Source organism: Metarhizium acridum (assembly GCF_019434415.1).
Source record: "Metarhizium acridum strain ARSEF 324 chromosome Unknown scaffold_573, whole genome shotgun sequence".
In the NCBI taxonomy this organism is placed as follows: domain Eukaryota; kingdom Fungi; phylum Ascomycota; class Sordariomycetes; order Hypocreales; family Clavicipitaceae; genus Metarhizium; species Metarhizium acridum.
The window spans coordinates 120,259-134,988 of record NW_027094043.1 but is presented as its reverse complement, the minus strand read 5'-3'; the positions used below and the strand labels follow the sequence as shown (position 1 = coordinate 134,988).

Below are 14,730 nucleotides of genomic sequence, written 5' to 3'. Positions count from 1 at the left end.
CCAGAGGCCTGAGAGAAAACCAAGGAGACATGGACCTTGGAGCGATGTGAAGTTTAATCCCCAGGTGCCGTGTTGGCTGGGGTTTTACCACACATGTGCCTTGCATTACGCTTCCTCATACTCATTCTGCACCTGACTGATTTACGTATTCACCAACACCGTCCGCACCTCCGAACTCACTGCATTGGACCGCCACTCCAGCGGCCGGGAGGATGTGCGTGAGCCGCCGCTCAGGGGCAGTTCAAGCAACCTTCTTCAACCGAACCTGCATCAGCGAGCGATACTGTAAGATTGGAGATGGGGTCGACTCCCTCGGGGGCTACCTTGACTCCCTGTGGCACACATACTACCAGCTCAGCCGACATGCGTCGCACGAAACATCCGACCACGATCGTCTGGTCCTCGCTATCCTCCGCATCCAGGCCCGTGTCGGGGTCGTACGGGATCGACATCGCGCCAACAGTCGACGACACGCTGCGGAATGACCTGCCCTTCTTGGTCACATGTGCACTGACATGGCCGGCTTCTGGATAAACAACTGCGCGTCAATGGCGGGCACCCAGCGCATCAACTTTGCGTCCTTCTTGGCCAGGGTGGCCGGATGTTCATCGAGTCAAGTCGGAGCTCGGGAAGCCGTCACCGATTGGATTCACAATTTCACACCATGGAGATGGATGTACTGGCTCAAGCGTTCTCCATGAAATTCAGGACGAGGCAAAAATACCAAGTCTGCTCCGGCTTTCATATTGAAACTAAAGAAAGGCGGAATAATATTTCCATGTTTCTACATTCAAGGTATGCATGGTGCTGGCTGCTATCAAAGGCTAACAGTTTTGATCAATCCACTCCCTAACCTCGCCAATGGTTGGGCATTCCAAAAACAGCGAGCTCTTCACATCAATTCCAAGTTCGTTGCGAAACTTCTCCGACAAGACCAAGGACATGAGAGAGTCGACTCCAAGTTGAGTAAAGGTGGCGTCTGGCGTCAACTCGCCCATGTCCAAATTGGTCTCACGGGCAATAATCTGGATACACTGGCCTACAACACTCGTATCCAAGTCCCCCGTCTCTGGTGGTGTGTGAATCTCGGGGCTGGCGTCACTGCTACCGGACGAGGATGCGCTTGTGAGACGTCCATTCGATTCCTGGGCCGACGCAGTTGACTCGGGAGCCACTACGGCAGGCTTGGGCGTATGCTCGACAGCCTTTGGTGACGCAGGTGCCAGTGTATTCTTGGGACGAGCGGCAGAGGAGGAGATTGTCTCGTCAGGATTGTGGCCTCCGGACTTGCTTGCAGAGGGGGCAGAGAAGAAGCGGTCCATCAGCAGTCGAGGCACACGGCGGAAGCGGATCTGGCTCAAGACACCAACGATAGTGTCATCCTGCAAGATGTATACGTCGCCAGCATGCATGTTTCCGGCTTCGACCGGCAGTGGGAACATTCGGACGTAGCTCTTGTACTTCCCCCCCGCCTCCAGAGGCTTCAGGAGTCGAAGACTATCACTGCCAGGCGTAACGTAGAAGTAGTCCTCCGTGTTTGAAGCGTCGCTGCCATTCATGATCAGACCAGCGAGGTGGCAGACGCTGTCGATCCAGTGAGGAGGCGTGTGCCAGGTGCCGTGGCGATCATTCACAAGAGTCACATCGGCCACGGCCTCGTACTCGTGGAGAATCATGCTGTCGATGCCACGGTACTGCTCAGAGTAGTCTACCACGTTCTTGAACAGAGTGTAGGCCATACGCTTGGAGATGCGATTGGCCTTGTTCTCGTTGGCGAGTTGCTGCAGGGCCTCGATTCGTCCAAGGACCAAGTGCGTAGTACGCTTCCACTCCGCGGTCCAGCTTGCGGGATCCTCGAACCGTACGGCTGCCGTTGCGAAATGTTCAGCCTCGCGCTCCGAGGTGTCTGGGTTGACGTTGTACCAGGCAAGCGACATGTATTGCTGGTCCAAGTCCAGGTCGGCTTCGAGGGCCAGAGGCTGATATGCGCCTTTGACTTTGCTGGCAACCTGCGCATGAAGGACTTCAAGATTGCAAACGTTCATGTGGACATCTTTGACCTGCGGCTGCAGCTTTTTGTACAGGTATTCACCTACAGCCAAAGCCATGTCTGTCCAGATGGACGATGTCGCAACTCCGCACTTATTCATGGTATGCCCGTATACAGCTTCACGGAACTCTGGATGCTGAATGTCAGAAAGCACGTGTAGAGATGCCCTGGTATCTTCAACGACCTCATGAGTAACCTGGTGAATAGTCGAGGTTCGAAGTCCAGAAGAAACAGATGCCGCATTGATACGATTGTTTCCAGGCTTGCCTCCATACTTGAAATGGGCCTTGTCGAGAGTCCATGTGCCATAGTACGGGATCCAGTAGTTTGTCTCGTTCCAAGAGTATTTGGGAAGGTTGAGCAAAGTGTAAGCCTTCTCGTTGGCTCTATAGTATTCGTTCCAGTGAGGAGTAATGCCCCCGAGGTGCAGAGTAACTAGTGTTTTGGCGACAGTAGAAATATTGTCCTCGTTTCGTCGGCAAGATGATCCAATCCTCGCCTGTGGAATGATCTTCTTCACGAAGCCGACACAGACGGGGTGAGGACCGACATCGATCCAGATTGTACTGTCATCAACAATTCCAAGATCTCGGGCAGTCTCAATGGCAGCCGCAAACTTGACACAATTCCGAGTCTGACGTCGAAGATAGCTAGCGCCAATTGTCTTTCCATCAAAAACAACAGCACCGAGCATAGTAGAGAGAACGGGAATACTGGGAGCCTTGAAGGGGATCGTCTGGGCCAGCACTTCCAGCTCGTCTATTACAGCGTCCATCTGAGACGTGTGGTAAGCAAACGGTATCTCCAAAGACATACACTTGAATGTGTTTGCCTCAAGAACCTTGCGGATAGTGTCAATGTCAGCTTTTGAAGCTCCAAGCACGGTATCTGCGTGCGTGTTCTGGCAGGAAACTTCATATCGGATGGCTGCCGTCTCGACGTCGCCCTTCAACACCCGATCAATTTCTTCGGGGGCTCCCAAGACTGACAGCATCGCGTGACTATAGGCATTGCAGCGCTGCTCCGTAATCTGGGCTCGGCGACCGACAAGATATAGAGCATCGGCGGCGGATAGTACACCGGCGACTGCAAGGGCAGCATATTCACCGAGGCTATGGCCGATGACAGCACTTGGCTTTACTCCCATGTGTGCCCAGAATCGAGCGAGAGAAATCTCCAAAACAACAATGCTGAGCTGGCTGATGACGGGAGACAGAACCTCGTCATCGTCACTGCCTGTGATGGCAGGAACAACAGATGGGAAACCAAGGCGCTGAACAAGCTGGTCAAGCTGCAGTACCTGGTCGCGAAAGTATGGCATCTCGTCGAATAGTTCTTGCCGGATGCCCTTGTAAGAAGCACCCTGGCCAGTGAATGTAAGAACGACTGAAGGCGCATTTGGCGGGATTGGTTTGGCTTCCGATCCAGCCTTGCTGTCGATGGCAGTGCGAAGGAACTTCTGAAGCCCGGAGACACTTGAGACCGTGGTCGCAACGCGCAGGTTGTGTTGCATACGTCTTGCGCAAGTGGTGTAGGATAAATCAGCCAGGTCTATATCGGGGTTCTTCACCAGATAGTCTAGAAGGTTTTGGAGGTTGGCCTGCAGAGACTTCTTGCTTCTCGCTGAAATAACGACTGGGTGTAGAGCACGCCCATCTGCACTCTCATCACTGACACGAGGTCTGTGTATCTCGGGGGGGTCTTCAAGAAGTAGTGTAGTATTGCCACCGTGGGCCCCAAACGAGTTTACCATGGCAATACGCTTCTTTCCCTCCGGCCGAAGCCATGGGGTCATCTTCATCGCCAGACCCGCGTTTCTTCTGTCAAGGTCCTTTGGTATCGTAGGGTTGATCTGTGTCTTGATACCAACATGGGGAGGAATAGCACTCTTCTGGAAACTAAGAAGTACCTTGATAAGGGAGGAAATACCGGCAGCTGCTTCACCGTGGCCAATATTACTTTTCACAGCCCCGAGAAGAAGCTTCTGATCTGCACGGCGGCGAGGCTTTAAAGGAGCGAATACGTCCAGAACAGATTCTGATTCAATGGCATCGCCGGCTTGGGTTCCAGTGCCGTGCATCTCGACAAAGCTGACATCTAGAGGGTTGACTCCAGCTTTCTGGAGAGTCCGTCGATAGTTATCCTTCTGGTGTCCCGCGTGTGGGTGAGTTATTGAGATGGCATCTGCGCAGTGGTTCGTCGCAGCAGATAGCACAACAGCCAAGATGTTGTCATTGTCCGCCTCAGCATCCTCTAGCCGCTTGATCACAATGGATCCAATACCCTCAGCCCTACAGTATCCATCGGCGTCCTTGTCCCAGACTTTGCATTGTCCCGTCTTGGACAAGAAGTGGGCATTACCAAGACCTGCGTAGTTGTCCGGGTCGGTGATGATGTTTACGCCTCCGGCAATGGCAGTATCCGTCTCTCCGGCCCAAAGGGCCATACAGGCCTGGTGAACTGCAGCCATTGAGCTGGAGCAGGCTGTGTCGACGCAGAAAGACGGACCGGCAAACTTGAAGAAGTAGTTTATACGGCCGGTGGTGAAGCCTCGAACACCACCGGGAACCGCATACGTGCCGATGTTTTGCGAAGCGTTGAGCTCACGCCAATCGTCACTTGCTTGCCCATAAAAGGTTCCAATGCGCTCACGGCGAGTCGAAGCGGTGCGGCCGGGAACAAGGCCAGCCATCTCCATGGCCTCGTAGGCCGTTGTGAGCGCAAGGCGCTGCATGGGATCTGTTTGCTCAGCCTGTACACCATTAGCAGCTGGCCGGGCTATAAGCCGAATCACCGTTATTACATCCACCTACCTCTTTTGGAGACATGGTGAAAAAACCCGCGTCGAAAAACCCGGGACGGTCAATGAAGTTTCCGTAGGGTGTAGTCGCTGCATTCTCGGTATTGCCAGAAGGATCGTAATGAGTCTCCAGATCAAATCGATCAGCAGGAACTGTGGTGTGGACATCACGGCCCTGCTCGAGCAGTTCCCAAAATTGTTCAAGGTCATTACCTCCGCCAGGCATACGGCACGCCATACCGACAATCGCAAGCTTGGCGTTTCCGGCATTGCTTGCCTGGCGGGTGCCAAAGTCGTCATGAACCCAGCTGACCAGGTCGTTCTTTACGATTTCCATGCTGGAAAAGGTACTTTCAAGGGTCTTTAGAATCCCCTTGAATACTATGGAGGTGCGGAACGTGTCAATCCGCAGCTCTTCAGCGTTGGAAATGGAATGAGCATGGTTGATTATGCCCTCGGTCGCATTGTCAAGGTAGATGGTTCCAGTGATCAACTCGGTAGCAATCTCTGGCAACAGCTGACCAGCCGTGGTGGCCAAAAACGGTTTCCCCGTCTTGGAGGAGATGAGTGGAAGCTGTAGCTTCCGTGACAACGTAATGAGAGAATTCTCGCTGTCAATGACGGCATCAATGTCGTTCTGCCCATAGAGATGTTTTGCGTGACAGAGGCCATCGTAAACAGGTAGAGGTAGAGACTTGGAGTATCGGAAACTGCTCGAGTGCTGGAAAGCAGCCTTGATCCGAGATGGCGGTCCGCTTAGACTGACTGATACCTTGTCGGCGGCGCTGATGAAAACCTTTGAGATTTCGGGATTCCCAAGCTCTTTGTTGATTCGCAATAGCTCATCGTTGGCGGATTCTTCAGACATGCCCGTGATGACATGTGCCCAACTCTCGAGGATCCCATCTGGCTGAGGTGCTTCCAACTTGCTGCTGAACTCACCAACGTAGACGCCAAGTCGGAAGGAAACTCTCAAGCATTCAGCCCCGTTCTTGACCACCTCTGCAAGAGAAGTAGAGAGTGCCACGGCCGCACCGGAGAATAGACCGACGCTGAGGCCGGCCAGAGCAGTACGATCCTTGTGCAGATTGAGTTCTGCATCCTTGGCTTCATAGTGTCTAGTTCATGTTAGATTCAGACTTGTAGTTCGACAAGAGAGAATGGCCTACCCGATAAACAAGGCGAGTTGAAGTACAATTAGCAAAGCGCTCTCCATCGCAGCCCCGAGTCCGAGTTCCCGAAGGTACCCATTTTCTGAGAGTGTTACAATGTTATCGAAATGAGGTACCTGGCTTCTAACATTGTGGGGGAGTCTTGCGATTTCCTCCTGGAGAACAAGAGTGGCCTCGTCCAGGAATGCGGAAAGCAAGCGGAATCTTCGATCTTTACTGTGCTGAAGTAGTTTCCGGAATAAGTCATTCAAGTCGTCGTTGGGGAACTCGTTCCCAAAGTAAACAAGCCTTGGTTGGGAGACGTCCGCCATGATTGTGTCGCATGTGTCGTCTTCGTCTCACAGGCTTGCCCTTTGGTAGACTCCAACTTCAATTCTCCCCCAGTGTAATACGAAGGAAAGGATTGTAGACAGAGAAATATTGCAATTGTCCTTGGCTATTGGCGGTGTGTGCCTGTGTAAACTGGGTGAGGAGGCGGCAACAAATGGGCTGTTGTTGATCTCCAAGATGGTATGACAGATTCATTCAAGTGACATATATATAGGCATTTCGTTCTCAATGCGACTGTGTTGGAGAGCTGCACATGGTGTCATTTGCAACACGGTTTTTGCATCCTTTGCATCAGAAGCGCAAACGGGCATCTCAGCCGCACACGAACCCCATCGCGGGACGGATTCAATGATGAATTCGCAATATGTTACATAGTAACAGCATCAGCAACATTGTGTGAGCCATGTATTAGGTGTCTTCCGTCTTTCCGCCGTCGGGGGGGGGGGGGGGGGGGGGGGGCGGCCTGCAAAATCCGATACCTGCCTCATTCACAGACAAAAGCCGACGCACCCGGAGTTGGCTGGCATAAGAACTCCCAAAAGTTACCCTGAACAGCATTTCCACCTGAAAGTATTTTGCAGAGCCCGAAATCCGCAGGAAACTTGACCGGTAAGCTTCGGGTGATGAATTGTTCCTGCTGATTTTCCATCGGCCAACGCAATGTGCTGACCAGGCTAAAGCCGACCATGGAGATTCAAAGTAGTTCGAGAGGATGACTGCCATGGTACCATTTTCTGGTTAAATCACCACATGAGTAATATAAAAACCGGCGTAGATCAATTAGTGAAGTGTTCAATGCCAAGGGATGGAAAGTGGGCGCAGGCAGTCGCAGAGTATAATTGCAAGACTATCCTTCACATGTATTCGCTTGACAATTGATGAGCATCCCAAATCGTCTCTGCTTTTCACTTGAAGAAGAATCTTGTTCCAAATATCTAAACCTAAATTTCCTACAATGAGTGCACATTCTGAGCCGACATCTCTCCCTGAAGCACCTCTCAGTGTCGTTGACTGGGGTCGACTCAAGTGCAATGATGCCAGTGAGAGAGACAAACTTGTCGCGGCGTGTGAGGGCCAAGGTTTCTTCTATCTGGATCTGAGCTGCGATGAGACTTTTTTGAAGGATTGGCAAGCCGTCCTTGACTTCATGGCAAGATACTTTCATCAGGATGTAGCAGAGAAAATGAAGGATGATCGCAAGAGCGACACCCATGGGTAAGTTTTGAAACCACAAGAGGGTCTTGGTCATAAGCTACGACTAAGCCTTGGGGAATAGTTATGAGCCCGTTGCAACCTCAACTGGCGCAGACGGAAATCACCTCGACTACTACGAGTCCCTCAAGGTATGATCGTGTAATCCCAAGCACAACCGAATACCCTACCAACCAGCACTCAGGCCTCCAGAAATGAGTTACTGGGACAAGACAGCAACCTTGCGCCCTCAGTCAAAGAAAACCACGAGCTCTTTCTCCGCTTCACCGACGCCGCGCAGCATGTATGCATGAGCATCCTCCGCCAGCTGGACGTTTGTCTCAACAGCGACAAACCCTCCAAGCTGGTCGACTTTCATCGAGAAGGCAAACGATCCCTCACAACCCTTTCCATGTTCCGCTACCCCAAGCAGGACACCCTCGCTCTCGGCGTCGGCCACAACAAGCACACCGACATCGGCACCTTGACTTTCCTCCTCTGCCAGCAATGGGGACTTCAGGTGCTGTCTAGAGAGCCCGCCGGATGGAGATTCGTCGCTCCCAAGCCACACCATGCCATCATCAATGTCGGTGATACTTTGCGCTTCCTCTCTGGTAACCGCCTCCGGTCGGCAGTTCACAAGGTTATTCCCACCCGTGGGCTGCAGCACGAAGACCGGTACAGCATTGCCTACTTCTTACGAGCCGAGGACAACATTCAGTTCACCGACAGCACTGGGCGCCACGTCTCGGCAAAGCAATGGCACGATGAAAAGTTTGATGTGTTTAGGGAGACGCATGAGGAGCAGGAGAAGATGCCCATTTTGACAGGCGGTATGGAACGCATGGAAAGCATTGTAGTTTAGAGTGACGTGAGGGCGGATATAACTGGCGTGTAAAAGAGTATTGTTCCATTGAAATGAGAAGATGTTTTGCTTCAGTTTATGCCTCTTCTCTGTGCTCAATGGAAGACATTAACTACATTACACGTTAGCCATGTCGCATCATAATTATTACAGTTGCAATGGCAGAAATACCACAGGCTCAAACTGGAGGGCAAACAATTTATCCAGATAGCTACATCTTAACGATGCCTTGACTTCCACGTAGAAGCTCTAGGCTTTGCGGATGCAGATGCTGTTGAATGATGCAGTTTGTGGAAGAATATATTTGCCTGACGAGTATACTGCAAAAGAACACCAACATATATACCGCAACACGATATATTATAATATAGAGCGCAATATCCATGTACTTGAGCTGGTTGAATACTCTATGCCTCCCACTATACACATAGCCTTCCCCCAAGTCATGTTTAGCTACGTGCTTTGAACAACACAGCTTCCAAGAAACTCATCCAACCTGCGAACCGCCTCGTCACTAATTTGGTAGTGAACGACTAGCCGCTTTCCCATGAGCCCAAGTCCAAATGTCTCGCCCCTCTTGATAAAATCCTCCTCGCTCATCCCAACAGCGTCAAGATCCAGCCAAACCATGTTTGTCTCAACCGGGTAGAGCAGCTTGCCACCGTATCCCTCCCACAGACGGGCAATCTGCCTCGCCCGTGAATGCGCCAATTGCAGCTTACCACCCAAAAAGGTATCTTCCACAGCTACTCGAGCTGCCGAGCACACAACTCCAGCCTGGCGCATGCCTCCGCCGATAGACTTCCGAAGCCACCTGGCCCTCTCGCGGAACACCTCGGTTCCAACTATGATGGAGCCGATAGGAGCTCCAAGGCCCTTGGAAAAGCAAAGACTAACGCTGTCAAAGCACGCGCAGTAGTCCTGCAAAGATGCCGCCCCGGCTGCAACGGCTTCCCACAGACGAGCTCCGTCGAGATGCATAAAGACGCCGTGCTCCCGAGCCCACTTGCTGATCCTCTGACACTCGGACAGGGGCATGATGACACCCCCGAGGGGACACTCTAGCGATACCAGCCTTGTCGGGCAGTCCGTAACGAGGGTTCCTCTGTTCAGTTTCTTGCCGAGGTCCTCCAGAGTCAAGTAGCGCCCATTAGCCGGCTCGACGGTTTGAACCATGGCACCACAGAGGCTCGCGATGCCTCCAGCTTCATGCGTGACGATGTGGCTTCTGTAGTCGCACATGACGCTGTGTGGAGGGCCTTGGAGATGTGTCCTAATGCTGAGGAGGTTTCCCATCGTTCCGCTGACGACAAACAGACCTGCTTCTTTGCCCGTCAGTTGCGCGACCCACGATTCGAGCCCCAACGTCGTGGGGTCTTGTCGAAAGTCGTCGTCGAGGAGAGTGGTTGCGGCGATGGCGTCGAGCATTCGCGCAGTGGGTGTAGTCATTATGTCGCCTGTGCATAATCAGCCATGTTGTGTGTTTCATGGGAACATGGGAACTCGGACATACTGCGAAAGTCGAATGCGGCCGGCCCCGGCTGCTGCCAGTTGTTTTTCTTTGTTGCAGCATTTTTTGGTAACCCGTTTGACGTCCCATTACATAGATTTCCATTGGCTCCGTCTTCGCCAAAGCCTTGGATTGAAGCGATCATCGTGACGGGTGTCGGCTTACAGCTGTAATCCTGCTTCTTACTCGAGTTTGGTCGCTGGAAGGTAGTTCACGGCTAACAAAAGGTGTACTACAGAAAGACATGTCTCCCAAGCCTTTGAACATACTCGGTCTTTTGTGTCATCTGACGATTAAATTCCGAGGGCAGCCTTGGTCTCAAGTCAGCCCATTCACTCGGACGTCGGGTTTTGATGTTGGAATCAAAAGCCATCAGGCGGCGCCCATGGTGGCCGGGTCAGACGGCGCAACATTTCATCAAAGACATTGTCTCATAAAGCCTTATAATGCTGAAACTGTCCCAATTTGGAAGCGGGCGGCTCTCTCGATCAGCAACCGGACCAAAAGGCATCCCAGTCGATACCCCTGGAGTGTCGCCAATGCCAAATTCCTTATGGGTTGAGCGTCTCTAAATGGGTACTTGGAAATAAATTTGAAACATTTTACTCGTATAGATTGCAGCATGTGTCGATCAAGATACTTGACCCCATGATGAGGGCATATGTGGGTTGAGTGGTTGAGTGATTTTGCAGTGTGCCTTTGCAACAGCTGGGCAAGGTGCCAAGGGATGAATTTCAAGGCCAGGCTGGAGATACTCGTGAGAGTCGTGGCCCCAATGTGGAAGAAAGCATCTTGTGCGATATTTTTTATGATTTTGTAAGTGTAATTTGTATCAAGTGTTGAAGTTGTTGTCGGGTAGAGAGGATAGTCGGGCGAGACATTATTGGAAGTTTCGCGCCACAAATTTGAGAGGCTTGGGGAACAAATAGATAGTCCGATAGCAGACAGCAGTTCTGTGCTATAGCCACGACGACCTCGCTTCTGCGGGTGGCAAAGGCCAGAGTTGCTGCGTTGACCTTTCTCACCTCTTTCAACCTCCCGTGAAGCAATATGCCGTAACAAGGTATATTCCTCATATACGCAAAGGATGAATCTCGAATCACCCGACGTAAACCAGTATGCGAATGCTCTTAACCGCCGTGGCGCCGGTGACGGCCACCCTATGACAACAATGTCTGCCCAGATCACAGAGACCATCTGTCCCGAGAGCTGTCCTCATAACAAAATCCGGGCAGAAATCGAAATTAACCAGCACTACACCTACAAGATATACACGCCTGGAAGCCTCATCTCCGGCCATGTGACGATTTCTACACCATCCGACGTTTTATTCCACAACATCGACATCTTATTCGTGGGCAGCGCGGCCACCCGAAACGTCGTCCAGCCAGATCCTGTGTGCGCAACAAAGTCCTTTCTGAAGCTGTGCATGCCAATAGACGAAGCTTCCTTTCCGACGGGGCATCTCTTCAAAGCCGGCAAGATGTACACCATTCCGTTTCATTTCGTGGTGCCCGCCCAGTTGCTCATGGGCTCGTGTCGACACCGTTGCCAGAACGCGGCAGTCCAAGAACGTCATTTACGACTCCCCCCCTCGATGGGATTCTGCCCCGGCGACGACCAGAGCCCCGATGGGGCGAGGATCGTGTACAGCATCATCGCTGTTGGTACGAGACACGTGTTGGAGCCGCCTATACCGGTGCGCCTATTCGCAGCGTACAAGACGATCCGGATTCTTCCAATAAGTCCCGAAGACGCGCCGCTCGACATCGCCGCCGACAATCGTCGATATGTACTTTGCAAGACACAATGTCTCTGGAAGGCCTTCTTCACGGGGCGCGAAGGTATACTGACGGCATCGGCTTCACAACCCAAGGCCGTGATGCTGTCGCCAGACGAAACAGGGGCATCATGGTCCCTGGTGCGGCTCAAGCTGGTCTTCGCCCCTGATTCGTCGCTCTACTCGCCTCCACGCATCAAGTCAGTGTCAGGAAAGATTATTGCCACGACCTTTTTCAATATCTCGCCCCTCAATCGGCTCCCCAGTGTTGAAACTTGGGGCAGAAGCGAGGATCAACCGTTCCAACACACGACGAGCTCCAGACTATTTGACGAGCAGGCCGAGGGACTCGTTTGGACCAAGGATGCCGATGCGGCGGAGTTGGAGCGACGGCGTGCATCGTATCCTCTGGATCCTTCACACACGCTCAACCGACCTGATGAGATCTTGACGCGCCACCGCACCGACGAGGATGGCGGCGCCAGACCGTCAATGTGCTTCACATCGGCCATGGACATACAGTTCAGCATTCCCGGCGACAAGAGCATCTTCTTCCCGCCGTCGTTTGATTCATGCCTCATCTCCCGGGTGTATACCTTACGGCTCACGATTTCCCTTGGAGCCGCCCACACGAACCTCGTCCTGAAGCTGCCTCTGCAGATTGGTGTCCAGGGCGCAACCCCCGATGCTTTTCGTGCTGGAGATGGCGGCAGCGAGTCGCAAAGGATAAGGGCTGCAGCGTGCTACAACGTACTGCCCGAGTACAGCTCAATATTCTGACCAATGCGAGTTGCTACGTCATCGTGATGCATGGGTGGTGTCTCCATCCTGCTCATGTTTACACCATAGCGAGTGTCGACGAACATTTACAAATCAGGTGCAGTCCAAATGACCATTTCTGACTCATAAAAAGGGCTTGGACGGCAGACAACGGCCCTGTGCCATGTCAATATTACTCCAAATGGCATCGTTTAGGCCCTGCTCGAGCCGTTGGATACCCCAACACCTGACGCAGAGGTATGCAGCCTGTTTGGCCAGGAACCGCATCAGGGAGGTGGATATTCTCGAATCATACATCTCCTCGGAAATCAACTCTAGCGGTGTTCAAACGGAATGGATCTGGTCAACCTGCCCAGTATTTCTGTGCCGGCCACAAACTTCAGCAGTCAACGCCGCTGGGTAGCAATCACTGGATGATTCTCGGTCGGTATCGGGCTTCGGGATTCCTGCACCTTGGCGGAAAACGTTCAGAGATCTGGGGAAACGGGCCGGTAGTCCCGTCTTCTCCTCATCTTGATCAGCTTCAAGTTGCGTGCATGACGCCATACTACCAAGATTGGCTGCTGACAAGCACATGCATCCGTTAAACAGCAGCAGTACCGCGTTGAAAGTCCCCCCTCAAAACGTTGTATTGCATCACCTTTTTTAGTATTTGCCTTGAAGGCTTAGTGCCACAGAAGATGGCTGGCTATAAGCTGGCATTTAGGTTACACAACTTGACGTCGAGAATCATGGGCCACGGGTGTAACATTGGGAGACGGTTCATAAGGCCCGGACTCTCTCGACAAAACAAGTGAAAATACTTGAAGGAAAAAATGCTTACAAGATTCAATATTGTTCTATTGACAACATGCGGCACTTGCTCTACACCTCTGTTGCCGTGGGCCGCCGACCGATGGCGAGTTTCGGGATGCGAAATGCGGCCATGTCGAGACGCACGGCGATGATCCGGCCGATATCCTCGGCGGCTCGAAACTTCTCAAGCAGTCGCAAGATGGTCGTTCTTGCTTTTATATGTGCGGGTGGCTTGGCGTACTCGGCTTTTCGTCGAGACAGCAGTTTGAGTCTCCTTGGGAGAAGTAACGCATCCGCGGGAAACCTCGTACGTGATTCAACTTGAGAAGGGGTCAAGGCATCTCCCGCCAAATTCCTACGCTTGTTGACGTAAACTCAGGCTTCCTCTTCCCAGGGTGTCTTCCCTAGCGTCGAGTACTATAAATCACTTGATGACGCGCAAACAGACGTCGACAAGCTTCCGGTAGAGGAAGCCCGACTAACAACGGCGCCCAACGTCCCGCCAGCCATCACGCGCAAGCATGCCGTGCTTCTCCGAGTGCCCTTGCAAACCATCACCTCCCTTTCCCAAGTGACGAATCAGTACAAGTACGAAGCGTGGACGTTCAACGGCACCACGCCGGGCCCCTTTATCCGCGCACGAGTCGGCGACGTGGTAGAGCTGTCCCTGACGAACCGCGACGTGACGGGGAATCCGCACAACATCGACAGCCATGCGTTCGCCGGGCCGGGCGGCGGATCGGCGCTCACCACGGCAGAGGAAAACGAAACAAAAACAGGCCGGTTCAAGCTCCTCTGCCCGGGGCTATACGTGTACCACTGCGCCGCGGCGCCGGTCCCCGTCCACATGGCCAACGGCATGTACGGGCTCATGTACGTCCAGCCGGAAGAGCAGGACCTGCCCCCCGTCGACAGAGAGTACTACGTCATGCAGAGCGAGATATACCACGAGCCGCCGGGGCTCGACGACGACGGGCGCCCCCTGAACGTCGTCGAGTTCTCGTACCCCCGAGGGCTGCGGGAGGAGCCCAACGCCGTCGTCTTCAACGGCAGGGAGTCTGCCCTCACGAGAGACGCGCCGCTCAAGGCCAGGGTCGGGGAGACGGTGCGCATCTTCTTTGGCAACGCGGGACCAAATCTCACCAGCGCCTTCCACGTCATCGGCAGCCACTTCCTCAACTGCTACCGCGACGGCGATGTGGTGAGCCCGCCGGCGCGGTTTGTCGGCACGACGAGCGTGCCGCCCGGTGGCACGAGCATTGTGGACATGAAGATGGTTGTCCCGGGCAGCTATACAATTGTTGACCATGCCATTTTTCGCATAGACAAGGGTGCTGTTGGGTTCATCAACGTTTCCGGCCCGCAAAGACCGGATATCTATGTGGGAAATCTGCCGCCTCAACCTTGTGTTGGTTGCAAGTTGCATGCTTGATAAGGGGGGCCATCTGTGCATGTAA

The 14,730-nt window shown here is 53.0% G+C and overlaps 6 protein-coding genes across 6 annotated transcripts; 4 read left to right on the top strand and 2 right to left on the bottom strand.

Moving 5' to 3' along the window:
• Nucleotides 1–824: 824 nt before the first annotated feature.
• On the bottom strand, nt 825–6,333 carry J3458_020328 (Type I Iterative PKS; the record flags this gene model as incomplete). Its single annotated transcript, XM_007812265.2, has 3 exons — nt 825–4,802; nt 4,864–5,968; nt 6,020–6,333. 3 exons carry the CDS (start codon nt 6,331–6,333, stop codon nt 825–827), a joined length of 5,397 nt encoding a protein of 1,798 aa, XP_007810456.2.
• Nucleotides 6,334–7,307: 974 nt separating this feature from the next.
• On the top strand, nt 7,308–8,408 carry J3458_020327 (uncharacterized protein; the record flags this gene model as incomplete). The annotated part of the gene is made up of 3 exons (XM_007812266.1): nt 7,308–7,567; nt 7,629–7,695; nt 7,749–8,408. The coding sequence occupies 3 exons, from the start codon at nt 7,308–7,310 to the stop codon at nt 8,406–8,408; spliced, it is 987 nt and encodes a 328-aa protein (XP_007810457.1).
• Nucleotides 8,409–8,861: 453 nt separating this feature from the next.
• On the bottom strand, nt 8,862–10,063 carry J3458_020326 (uncharacterized protein; the record flags this gene model as incomplete). Its single annotated transcript, XM_007812267.2, has 2 exons — nt 8,862–9,865; nt 9,922–10,063. The coding sequence occupies 2 exons, from the start codon at nt 10,061–10,063 to the stop codon at nt 8,862–8,864; spliced, it is 1,146 nt and encodes a 381-aa protein (XP_007810458.2).
• A 942-nt stretch (nt 10,064–11,005) lies between these two features.
• On the top strand, nt 11,006–12,478 carry J3458_020325 (uncharacterized protein; the record flags this gene model as incomplete). Its single annotated transcript, XM_007812268.2, has 1 exon — nt 11,006–12,478. The coding sequence occupies one exon, from the start codon at nt 11,006–11,008 to the stop codon at nt 12,476–12,478; it is 1,473 nt and encodes a 490-aa protein (XP_007810459.2).
• Nucleotides 12,479–12,717: 239 nt separating this feature from the next.
• On the top strand, nt 12,718–13,065 carry J3458_020324 (uncharacterized protein; the record flags this gene model as incomplete). Its single annotated transcript, XM_066121972.1, has 1 exon — nt 12,718–13,065. One exon carries the CDS (start codon nt 12,718–12,720, stop codon nt 13,063–13,065), a length of 348 nt encoding a protein of 115 aa, XP_065972962.1.
• Nucleotides 13,066–13,328: 263 nt separating this feature from the next.
• On the top strand, nt 13,329–14,705 carry J3458_020323 (uncharacterized protein; the record flags this gene model as incomplete). The annotated part of the gene is made up of 2 exons (XM_007812269.2): nt 13,329–13,580; nt 13,653–14,705. 2 exons carry the CDS (start codon nt 13,329–13,331, stop codon nt 14,703–14,705), a joined length of 1,305 nt encoding a protein of 434 aa, XP_007810460.2.
• Nucleotides 14,706–14,730: the final 25 nt, after the last annotated feature.